The sequence below is a fragment of the Zalophus californianus genome, chromosome 13 (genome assembly GCF_009762305.2).
Source record: "Zalophus californianus isolate mZalCal1 chromosome 13, mZalCal1.pri.v2, whole genome shotgun sequence".
Classification (NCBI taxonomy): domain Eukaryota; kingdom Metazoa; phylum Chordata; class Mammalia; order Carnivora; family Otariidae; genus Zalophus; species Zalophus californianus.
The window spans coordinates 21,959,433-21,972,061 of NC_045607.1; the positions used below are offsets into that span (position 1 = coordinate 21,959,433).

The following is a 12,629-nucleotide window of genomic DNA, read 5'->3' on the forward strand; positions in this document are numbered from 1 at the left end:
ACTCTCTTAATGAGATGTATTCCACAGGCATGCTGACTAGAGTCACCCTTCAGGTGCATTTTGCTGTTTCTTATTTTAATCTCCCCAAGAATAGTAGATATTCAAAACTCAGTTGCCCGTCCCCTTGGGAAGCCCTGTGATAATGCCATGGCCCCAAGATAGCATGGTGTATCATTACTCACCAGCCTTTAGAATAAAGCACAGGATCTCGGCTCCCGGAAGGGGTTGCTTCCAGCTGGAACACCTACCAGCAAGGCATCCTTGCAGGCATTCTGCATGCAGTACTGTTGAAGCTCTGCAGCTGCCTGCGAGACCTGAAACAAAGGGACAAGAGCTTGCCGTACTGCTCACAGCCAGAGCCATTTGATACTCCGAAAAATGATCCTACCACTTGATAAAGGTCCCACATCTTGTGATCTCCAAAAGTCTCTTTTTTGCTGAAAGTTCTAATAACTGAACTTGAAAGAGGGAATGTTACAATTTCCATGATTAAGGGTATTTTTTTATTCAGTTGTTCCCTCAATAAAGGAAAAATAAAGCTGTATCTTTGATCCAGTTAGAATCCTAGTTTTGAGACTGAATTGGTAAAGAAAGCTCATTCTAGTACTTCCTTTACAAATTTTCATTTACAAAGCGTGCACTGATATAGTCAGATTTGCCATGTGAGCAGACTGTTTTAATGTTTACAAGGCTGGAGCCTTATCGAGTCCGCCCAAAACAAGTGACAAGTTTTCTCCACCAAGCCTTTGAGGCAGGATAGCTTATTGGTTAAGAGTGCAGCCTCTGGAACCAGAATGCCTGGACTCCTATTCAGCCCCAACATTACCTGTATGATCTTGGGCAAGTTAACTTAATTTCTCAGTTTTTGTTTTCTCATCTGTGAAATGTATTTTGTAATAGTACCTGACTCAGTGAGTTGATGAGACAATTAAATGAGCTAAATGCATGCAAAACACTTAGAATAGTGTCGACACATGGTCAGCAATACAGTTGTTGCAGACTACAAAAACAGTCACAATATTTTGCAGCTCCTCTCACCAAGAAGTGGAGTCTTTTTTTTTTTTTTTAATATTTTATTTATTTATTTATTTGACAGAGAGAGCAAGAGAGCACAAGCAGGGGGGGCGGCAGGCAGAGGGAAAGGGAGAAGCAGACTCCCCGCCGAGCAGGGAGCCTGATGCGGGACTCGATCCCACGACCCCAGGATCAGGACCCCAGCCGAAGGCAGACGCTCAACCGACTGAGCCACCCAAGTGCCCCAAGAAGTAGAGTCTTTACTCAAGACCCCTTGAATCTGGGTTGGCCTTGTGACCTGCTTTGACCAGGACAATGTGGCAGAAATAATGGGCAAGTCCTAAGCCGCAGGTCTCAAGAGCCCTTGCTGCTAACTCTCTTGCTGTAGTTGGAACTCTTAATTAAGACCATCTAATGAGCTCAGGCTAGCCTGCTGGAGATCTTGTGGAGAAGATCATCCAGCCACCAAAGAACGCTCCATTTGACTGCAGATGTGTGGAAGAGCCCAGCAAAGATCAGCAAAACTACACAGTTGAGCCCAGCTCAAATTGTTGACTTAAGAACTGCGAATTAATGAATGTTGGTTTAAATCACTAAGTTTTGGAGAAGTTTATTAGGCAGCACTGATAAATATTATTCTGCCTTTCTTCTTAGCCTCCATTTGATGCAGATTTGTACATCGAGGCTTTGCTCACATTCCATTTTATGTGCACTGAGAAGGTGTTTTGTATAAAATCTCACTCCTATCATACAAAAATGGTTCCAATTGCTGTTCAAGTATTACTACTAGTTTGTGTTAACTTTCCAAGCTTCTAAATAACTGAAAAATCAGCCCCTTATGTTATGGTTACCATCTAAGTTTCTAGAATGCTTTAGGAATTTTGGTTTCATTAATGTAATAAAATAAAATATTATCATCAAACTAATAGTTAAGCTTCCTTTTCCCTCAAAAGAAGTTCTGACATTTTCATGTTAATTATAACTGGAATTAATGGTTATATATAGCAGCTTTTAACTCACAGGAATTTAGAACCAATTATGCTCATGCTTAGTATCTCTCCATCAGAGGGAACAGATGAACTCACACACGATGGGTAGAAGGAGACTATCCTCCAGGACCCCTGGAAAAATGGGACTAACTGGACCCTGGCCTAAAGAACATGGTCAAAGAGTTAAGATGAGTGGATATGCAGAGAAAATAAGAGAAGAATAAAAGTGGTCAGCATTTCTCTAGCACTTTTACAGGAAAAAGACTCTGGGGGTGGGGTGAGGGTGGAGTACAAGCCCAAACACTTAGAAGCTGTCATTTGCCATGGGAGGTAGGATACCCAAATTACATGGCTTTCCTTGGTTTGAGTCCATGCTCACCCAGCAACTTCTGAGATTTCTCCAAAACAGAGAAGGGGCCCTTGGAAGGATATCAAGCATTCCAATCACTGGGAAGGGATGCCCTCCATTATATGCTAGAAAACTGGTGTCCTGGTTTATTTACTAGTTAGCAAGTCTGCTAGAGAAGACATCTGTGGGTGTGCTGAGAGCATCCATTCACTATTGAGCCCTGCAAAGAGGCAAACTAGACCATGGAGTGTTGTGACTCCCTAGGGTACTGCCTGAGAGAAGCCCACCAAGCACCTGAAACCATACTACCATGAGAACACCTCACAAATAAGGTTATTATCTGTGTGACCTTGAGCAATTCACTTGAATTCTCTGGGTCTGTTTCATCACTCAAAATTATTTTTTAAATGTGGAAAATATCTTGCCTAGCCACTCCACAAGGTAGGCAAGAATCTGGCCCACAGCTCTCCTTTCCCTCTCAGGTGCCAACATCATCCTGACCATTTTCAACAACCCTAGTTCCAGTTCCCTGACCTCCTTTCCTCAGACAGCCTTCTCAATGCCAACAGTTATAGCCAACATGTGTAACTGCTCCACAACTGAAATTTTACACTTCAACTTCCTACTTTCTGATCACAATCTCTCCCACCCATCCAGAATGCTACTTCCTTCTCACTACATCCGTTCTTTGACCTCAAGGAGAAGGCCTCCTCCCCTTTTGCGCCGCCCATCACCAGGAGGCTGGCTCCGTTCCTTCTCTATCCAGCCTATGTTTAGCCTCCTTCTGGCCAACCCCTCAAGCTCCTTGCCCTTTGCCCCCACTTCCATCTTTCTGGTATACCGCCTCTGCTAACCCACTACTTGGATCAACTACCATTCGCCTTGGACACTCACATTCCTGGGTGGCTAAGTGCTAGTGGAGAAAAAAAAATCCACAAGTAGGCCAATCAGTCTCCAATCTCAAAGGAGCTGGGTCTTCAGAGTCACAAGGTGTCTATGGATGTGCCTGGTAGGGGCTCCTCTCCCATTCCCAACAGCACTCTCCTCCACCCTCACTCTTGTGACTCTATTAGCTCCCTCCCCTTTGCCCTAGTAGAAAACTTGGTCTTCTATTTCACAAAGAAAACTGTCATCATACAAGTCCTTAAGTCCACATGTCTAGAAACATCTATCTTCACACACGTCCTGATCTCCTTTCCTCCTGTCTCACAAGGTGCCCCTCCAATCCATGTCCCCACAGGCAGACTGCCTGTCTCCTCTACCTCCAATTCGCCTTCTCTATTTGGTCCCCCTCAATCTAAAAACACTTTGTTCCTTTCCCTCAACCTCTAAATAAAGCTTTTCATTTCCCAAATTTAAAAAAAAAAAGTTGTTTCCTCTTAGAACCAGATTTCTTTTTTAAAAAGGCCTGTCTACCCTTTTACAATCTAGGTTCTGCTTCTACTACTACATATGTCACTAAAACCTCTTCTGCATTCCATAACTCTCTTCACCTTGTTTTATAATCTTCACTATGGTCTGAAATTATTTTACTTATCGGCTAATGTGTTTATTGATGATCTTCGCCACTATTATCACCATATTCTCAGTACCTAGAATAGTGCCAACTACAGAGAAAAGGCATTACGGAGGTACATGGACTATCCCAGCGGTGTTCATTCATACAGACGAACGTACATTCTATAAATAATGCTACCCTAGCTGCTCAACACAATATACAGCAGATGCTTTTCAATCAACTGACTAAACATTAGACATAAGAACTAAGCCCCACATTTTTGAAAACCCCTCCTTCCTTGCTTTCCCTTGGTTCTCCTCTCCTCTCAGCCATCTTTTGGCTGGTCCTGGGTTCCACACTCTGGTCTTTTCGTTAATAAACTTTTTTTAACTCCCACACATTCTCATGACTTTAGGCCTTGTTCTCTGAGCCTCCAGCCCTACTTGGATATCTCGGCAAAGCCCCCATGTCCAACACTGAACTCATTCCGCGAACCCGCTCTCCCCCCTCTGCTGGGGCGAAGGGCAGCGCCCTACACCCGGTCACCACGCCAGAAACCTGAGCCCCGTCTTCCTCCGAGCTCTCGCTCTCGTCCTATCAATCCTTCACGAAGGCCGGTCCTCGTCGCCTCCGCAGGCCCGGACCGCATCCTCCCGCAACAGCCCAGCCAGGCCGGCAGCGCGGTGCCCGCATCCCTGGCCTGCGCGCGCGCGCCCGGCTCCGCAGCCCCCACCCCGCCCCCACCCCGAGTCCGGGGCCGCACCGCCGACTGGGAAACGCCCCCAGGGCGCTCGGCCCCGGCCATGCTCCGGAGGACTCGCCCGGCTCCCCCGGCCCACCAGGCCCGGCCTCCTCCCACCGGCCGCATCCCCGCCGAGGCCGGGCAGCTGGCCGGGACCGGGCCGCCGTCCTCACGGCCGCCCACCACGACCTAGCCGCGGCGAGGGGCAGCCGGCCTCTCCCTTCCTGTCTCCCCGGCGGCGGCGGGAGAGCGCCGTCACCGCGCCCTGAGGAAAGGGCGCCGCTGCCCGCCTCACCTTGATCCTCTCCACGCCGGCCTCCAGCTTGAGCTGCTCCACCAGGCGCTGCAGGGCGTTCACGCTGGCCCCGGAAGACATGGCGGCGGCGCTGGGCTCCGAGGGCGGGGGAGCCGGGCTGCGGGAGCCGCGAGGCCCCGAGCGCGAGCACCGCCCCGGGGCGGGGAAGCCGCTGCGCCCGCCCCGCCGCCCGCCGCCCCGCCTCTCCCGGTGGCCGTGCCCCGCGCGACCGGAGCCGCAGGTAAGCGGTGGTGTCGGGTCCCGAGTCGCCCCTGATCTCTAAACGTGGTTAGTACCCGCTGCTGCGCCTGGACGCGGAGCGGCGCGGTGGCCCCATCTCCTCAACGCGGCGGGGCATCGGGAGGAGTGGGCGCGACCTGCGGGGGTGGGGGGCTCTGGGGCTCGGGAAGGTGGAGACGCACTCCTGAGAAATCGGGACTGTGACTCCGTGTGGCTGGAGCCCAGGTGGCAAAGGAGTTGAAGTAAGCTCGTGAAGGCTTCCGTGCCTTGCTGCAATGGGGCTGGGGGAAGAGGGAGGACGGTTGGTAAGGAGCCCCTGAAACGCTAACAGGTCTGTGGGCTCACCTGTTACTGTTTCGTGGGAATCCCGTCAAGTTGACGACTCGGTAGGTAAGTAAGGTGAGCAGGGCTCCAATCCCAGGCCTTGACATCTTTCTGGAACCTATAGAAGAAAACTAAATTCAGCTTCCCCCACCCCCCGTCCCATCTCACCATTTAACTATAACATTGTTTCTGTTGTGCTGCATTCTTTTTTTTAAAGATTTTATTTATTTTATCGGAGAAAGAAAGAGAGAGAACAGGGGGAGGAGAGAGGGAGAGAATGTCAAGCCGACTCCGCCAGGAGAGGGGCTGACCTGACCCGAAGGCAGCCTGTTAACTGACTGAGCCACCCAGGCGCCCCTCTTTTTTTTTTTTTAATTGTGTACATTGGTTTGTTTTACAAAACCGGCATCATTACTACATGTAAAATGTATGTTTTGTGTTAAATTTTTTCACTTAATGTGTTGTGAATATTGCCTTTATCATTGTACACCATTGTACAGTAGTAGATCCTTGAGCAACACAGGTTTGAACTGCGCGAGTCCACTTATACTTTTTCTTTCAGTACAGTACTGAAAATATTTTCTCTTCCTTATGATTTTCTTTTTCTTTTTTTTAAGACTTATCTATTTATTTACTTATTTATCTGAGAGAGAGAGGGAGTGGAGGGGCAGAGGGAGAAGGAAAGAAACGGATTTCCTGGAGAGCATGGAGCCCAAACCCGGGCTGGATCTCAGCACCCTGAGATCATGATGAGAGCCAAAACCAAGAATCAGTAGCTCAACCAACTGAGCCACCCAGGTGCCCCTTCCTTATGATTTTCTTAACATTTTCTTTTCTCTAGCTTTATTGGAAGAGTACAGTAAAAATTACAGCATACAAAATATGTGTTAATTAACTATTTGTTATTGGTAAGACTTCCAGTCAACAGTAGGCTATTAGTAGTTAAGTTTTGGGGGAGTCAAAATTTATATGTGGATTTTTGACTGCATGGGGTCAGTGCCCCTATTCCCCCATTGTTCAAAGGTCAGCTGTATATGTCAACTCATTTAAACTGAGTAATGTCAAAAGGTAATATATTGGCTTACATAACTGAAAAGCCCAGGGACTTTAAAGTAGTGGATTTAATTGCCCAAATACTAGCTTTGGGGCTCTCTACCTTTTGGCTCTGCTTTTTTGGGGTGTTGGCCTCATTTTCTTCAGTGGTAAATAGACTTTCTCTAAGAGGTACTGTAAAGGAAGGTCCATTCCATGCTTTCATTGTCCCAAGCTAACAAACTCAGGAGCAAGAGCGCCTCTTTTCTTTCTCATTGTTCCAACAAAAACCCCTATACTGGATCTTACCAACCTTATTCAGTCATGTGCCCACCCTGAACCAATCATTATTTGAAAGCAAGCGTTATGTAGAGTTGGAATGCCCAGATTAGCTGTGCCTAGCCAGGAGGAGGAGGAGGGATGCACCACCCAACTTCCCCATTTAGGACTGAGCCACTCATTCCCCCAGCAGCTGGGAGTAGCTGCAACTGATGTCTCAGCCAAGTACCTCTCTGGGAACTGCCCTTAGCTGATAGCCATCCCTCCCAGTGTCAGTGCTCATCCAAATTGATGTGGGATGTATAAGACCCAAACCCTAACCCCCTTGCCTCGAGTCAGAACAACATTGAAAGATGATCCCACCTCTACAGCTCCTTGCTGGGATCATCTGAGGCCTTTATGGCAACTACGTCACAGTTCACCTCCTCCCTCTGCCCAATCCTCACTCCCTAGCCTCTCCCACAGGGGTTGATTTTGACACTCCCCCCAGTAAACTTTCTGCATGAAAATCTCTTAGAGTCTGTTTCTCTGAGGAACCCAAGCTAAGACACCCAAACTACATGGACTGAGGGGGGTAAGGGAAGAGTGGTTCCCCAAAGGAAAACCAGATGCTGATACCAGAAGGGGGCCAGGAGCAGTCAGAAAAGATATACCCTACACCTATTACTTTTAATGAATGCATGATATTCCATTGTACAACTGGATCATAACTTACCTACCGCCCTATTACTTAGCATTGTGATGACCTCCTTAAACATACAGCTTCGTACATGTTTGGTTTGGGAGCAGGGTTTGAATGCATTCCTAAAAGTGGAATTGATGGACTAAAAATATAAACAGTTTCTTACACTTTTCCCAATTTGATCCTCCAGAAGGTGGTAGCAATCAACTGCTATTCCCACCAGAAGACTGCTTATTTCTCTGCACCTTCACAATTCTATGTTGTGGTTCTTTATCTTTACTAACCTAATAGATGAAATATTACATCTCAAATTTCTTAAATATCTTAAGTGTTGAGACTGAACATTTTTTATTTTGTGAGCTATGTGTTCAGTCTTTGCGGTGTTAAAATTTTTCTTATGACGAGCAGATTTGCAAATGTTAAAGCCCTCTCTAGTGACAAGTTTCCTTACAACAAAACTTAAATTACATTCTAGTCAAAAGATGAAACTACATGTTGGGAACATTACTAGAATGGTGAGTAAGGCGAGTAGAATGGTCATGTGTCAAAAAGGTGTGGCAAAGAACTCAGAGCAAAGATATACAGAGTGGAAGGGTTAGGGAAAGCTCCTCATAAATGGCAGGACCAAGACTTTGAAAATCTGAGTCCTGCACATGGCACAGAGCACAGGGGAGTGAGGGGAGAGCAGGCCATCTATACGTGGAGGGAATGAATGACGAATGGAGAAGGCTCTAGTGAGCAAGAGAAGATACAAAGCTGATAAGACTCAAAGTCACAGAAAACCTCAAAAGAAATAGAAAAGTTTGTGGCAAACAGTGGTATAGCCACATGGTAACACATTTTAGGAATGTTAATCTGGGATGAGGATACAAAATAAACTGAAACTGGGGAAACAAAATGACTTCAATAATGGTTTTGTTTTGTCTTTTTGGTGGAGAGAGTGGCTGGAATGAGGCCCTAGGTAGGACTACAAAGGTGGGATGGAGAACAAATTAAAAAGACTAAATCAGGCATATTCCATGGCGGTTATAAAATGCAAAGGAAATGGGGTAAAGGTTCTGAAGCAGAGAGCAGGCTAGAACTGGTGCCTGTGACAGATGTTAGGAAACAGTCCTAGGCTTAAAGGGAGGAGTAAAGAACAAAGATGAGTTTGGCTTAGGAGAAACCAAGTCTTCAGCTGTAATGCTGTGTGCCTCTAGGTAGTTAGAAATGTTAACTGGCAAGATGCTGATATGGAAGACATCTGCACAGCACAATGACAGCTGAAGCAGTGAGATTATCTCCATTTAGAAAAAACAGCTTGGGGCTGCCCACAGTGAGGAGACACATAATGTAATACCTGTGTGTTAACCACAGGTAGCAGAAAATGTTCAGAGATGAGTCCCATCTCCCTTTTTCATGCTGTACACACCCACTATTTCTGCCCACCTCTGTATGATTGATTGTGCTACTCTCTTGGAGAGGAATGGTCTGACTTGGAAAGAAACAGCAAGGTTCTAGCATAGAGCCTCCCACAGTGATCCATAGACAGGCAAGCTTGGTGCCACTGACCATCTGTGTTTTTGCTTTATACTTTACCAAAATGTCTTCTCATCCATCATTTTTGCATCATGGAACTTCAGAGTGAAGAGACCTTCATATAATGTAATCCATCCCAATTGTAGAGATGAGGAAACTAAGAGCCACTAAGGAAAGTGACTTACGTAGTATCTCACAAAGTAGGAGTAGGGAAAAGAACTTTCATTTTAGCTTCCAAGAGAAGTCACTGCTCATCTGGAGGAGTAGAGTCTGTTCCCACAGATGTAGTTATTTCTAGAGCTCTGAAAATAGGTGAGGCCCAGGAACAGAGAATCCTTTCCTTCTTACCCCAGCTAAAATGCGCAGATCACCAATATATTATTTAAAAATTTTGTTACTGGGGCGCCTGGGTGGCTCAGTTGGTTAAGCGACTGCCTTCGGCTCAGGTCATGATCCTGGAGTCCCGGGATCGAGTCCCGCATCGGGCTCCCTGCTCAGCAGGGAGTCTGCTTCTCCCTCTGACCCTCTGCCCTCTCGTGCTCTCTCTCTCTCTCTCATTCTCTCTCTCTCAAATAAATAAATAAATAAATCTTTAAAAAAAAATTAAAAAAAATAAAAATTTTGTTACCCATTTTTTTCTTGGTTAAAATAAGAACTTACAATACAAATCAAAATCACAGTGAGTTACCACCTCACACCTATCAGAATGGCTAAAATTAACTCAGGAAACAACAGATGATGGCAAGGATGCGGAGAAAGGGGAACCCTCTTACACTGCTGGTGGGAATGCAAGCTGGTGCAGCCACTCTGGAAAACAGTATGGAGGTTCTGTGACAAGTTAAAAAAACAGAGCTACTCTACAACCCAGCAATTGCACTACTAGGTATTTATCCAAATGATACAAACATAGTGATTCGAAGGGGCACATGCACCCCAATGTTTATAGCAGCCTTATCAACAATAGCCAAATTATGGAAAGAGCCCAAATGTCTATCAGCTGATGACTGGATAAAGAAGATGTGGTATATATATCCACTGGAATATTACTCAACCATCAAAAAGAATGGGATCTTGCCATTTGCAACGACGTGGATGGAACTAGAGGGTATTATGCTAAGCGAAGTTAAGTCAGTCAGAAAGACAAGTACCATATGATTTCACTCATATGTGGAATTTAAGAAACAAAACATTAACATGGGGAAGGGAAGAAAAAAAGAGGGACGCAAACCATAAGAGACTCTTAATATAAAGAACAAACAGGGTTGATGGAGGGATGTGGGTGGAGAATGGGCTAAATAGGTAATGGGGATTAAAGGAGGATACTTGTGATGAGCAGTGGGTGTTATATGTAAGTGATGAATTACTCAAGTCTGCACCTAAAACCAGTTTTACCATATGTGTCAACTAGAATTTAAAAACTTGAAGTAAAAAAATAAGAACTTACTAATTTCCACTGTTTTTAAGAATCTCAGTACTTTTTAGAAATGTCGGTGTCTTTTTTTTTTTTTAAGATTTTATTTATTCATGAGAGACAGAGAGAAAGAGGCAGAGGGAGAAGCAGGCTCCCCAAGCTGCAGGGAGCCCGATGCGGACTTGATTCCAGGACCCCGGGATCATGATCTAAGCCGAAGGCAGATGCTTAACCATCTGAGCCACCCAGGCACCCTGTCAGTGTCCTTGTAAGGACAAATGTTTTGTTTCTGTTATAATGTATATAATTCTTCACTCCTCTGACCTGTGTTTTTGTCACCTTTTTACTAACCATGGGTTATTTTTCCAGAAAAGGAGCTTCAAATAACTCTTCTCCATAAAAATAATGAGGGGTGACTGGGTGGCTCAGTTGGTTAAGCAGCCAACTCTTGATTTTGGCTTAGGCCCTGACCTCAGAGCCATGAGACTGAGCTCCAAGTCGGGTTCTGCACTCAGTAGGGAGTCTGCTTGAGATTCTCTCTCCCCCTCTCTCTGCCCCACCCCCACTTGCTTGCTCTCTCGCTCTCTTTCTCAAGTAAATAAATACATGTTTTAAAAAATGATATATATGATATATAATGGGAAGGTTTGTATTTCTGCCAACGTTATGTCAGAATGACAACAATATATACCTTCAGTTTTCTAAAATGATTTAAAAGAAACAGGAAAACGCTTTAACAGCTGTATTTCATGTGACACAGTATAATGTACCATAAAAAAACTATTTCACTTCTTACACCCATTGCATTTAGAACTTAGAATAATGAAGCAGGAGCTAAAGGCTCACTAGCAGGTTTGTAGGTGTAGCTTCTCCAGAGAGATTTTCACAGGCATTTTTGAGACTTTGGGAGGCAGTGGAACTTAGGGCTCCTTGTCCTTTTGAACAGCTGTTCCAAGCCTACCTCTTTATCTCATTGACAGTGTCCCTGCAGTGAATGTAGGCCGTAAACTAGCAAGTAGCTGATGTTGTTTGTTGTCCCTGAAAGTTCAGTCTTTCTTGAGTTGTCATCTCAGCTGCTTCAACTTCTACCTCAAATGCAACAAGAGCCAGGTAGCTGCCTGTAAAATATATAATCCCAGCCCTAAGGGGCATCACTTTCGCACTCTAGCACAGTACCCTGCCCAAGGTAAGAGATTCAAATACCTATTAAAAGAATAAAGAAACAAGGGGTTTGTAGTCATCACTAAACACACTCCTGTTAACATGGATTTTAACAAATGAAAATGACTCTTCCCTGTTTCCTCTAAAAGCAAGAAAACCCATTTATTGAGCACTTAACATATGCCAATACTTTACCCCTGTCTTGGTTAATTCTCACAAGAATCCTGTGTAGTTAGTAAACCTACTATTAAAAATGAGAAAATGAGGTTCAGAGGTTAACCTGCCCAAAGTCAAGTTACTGGTCATTTACAGAGTCAGAAACCAAATCTTGGTCTATCTGGCTGCAAAGCCTGACTGAGCCCTTCCACTGCATCTGGCTCACTCTTCCTGAGGTTATAAAAGGAGAACTGTTGAAGGGGACGAAGTTTCTCCATCCCTAATGACACCCAGGAGGATGGGTCTATTAAGAAACCCCATTTGTCACTGACCTAAGACCATGTGATCCATTCCATACATAATTGTCAAGGATACTCTGAATCCTTCAAATGCTAAGAATCTGATTAAAGTTTACAACTAATTAGGTAGCTTTTTAATACCCATAACATTTCCCAATTGCAGGCAATCTAATCTACTTCAGACCCTAAACCTATATGAATTTGCAGGCTATATTAGAATGTTAAATCCTAATTATCTAAAAAGATCCCCTCATTTCACAGATGAGGAAACCAGAAAGGTAAAATAATTTGTTTAGCAAATTTTATTGAGTTATTAGGTTCTAGATTTGGCCTTAACCCATTCTTAAATGTGAAGAGTATTGCATTTTGCAAATAAGATTAAATACTTCATCCATACACTAGTTTGTGTCAATACCAGTATTTATCTCCCTCAAATGCACAATTGCAACTCGAGATCATGTCTGACTTAATGTCTTAAAGTAGCTAGATCTATTTATAATAATGTCTTATAGAAGCCATTTATCTTTACTTTTCACAAAACTTTGGTTTGGGGCCAGTAGACTGGTTCATAATACTAGCTGAATGTTAGCTTAGCTTAGCGATGGCTTCCATTCAAGCAAAATATCTCCAAGGTTTGGGA

The 12,629-nt window shown here is 44.7% G+C and overlaps 1 protein-coding gene across 2 annotated transcripts in view; it reads right to left on the reverse strand.

The window, feature by feature from the left end:
• The window catches only part of GNG10 (G protein subunit gamma 10), a 34,410-nt gene extending 29,377 nt beyond the window's left edge, over window positions 1-5,033 (reverse strand). For both annotated transcript variants that reach the window (XM_027614626.2, XM_027614625.2), the window contains exons 1-2: window positions 4,888-5,033; window positions 183-314 (exon numbers count right to left, since the gene is read on the reverse strand). In XM_027614626.2, coding sequence (XP_027470427.1) covers window positions 189-314; window positions 4,888-4,968 — 207 coding nt within the window. In that variant the 5' untranslated portion in view covers window positions 4,969-5,033 and the 3' untranslated portion in view covers window positions 183-188. The remainder of the gene's footprint in view (window positions 1-182; window positions 315-4,887) is intronic.
• Between the last annotated feature and the right edge of the window lie 7,596 nt (window positions 5,034-12,629).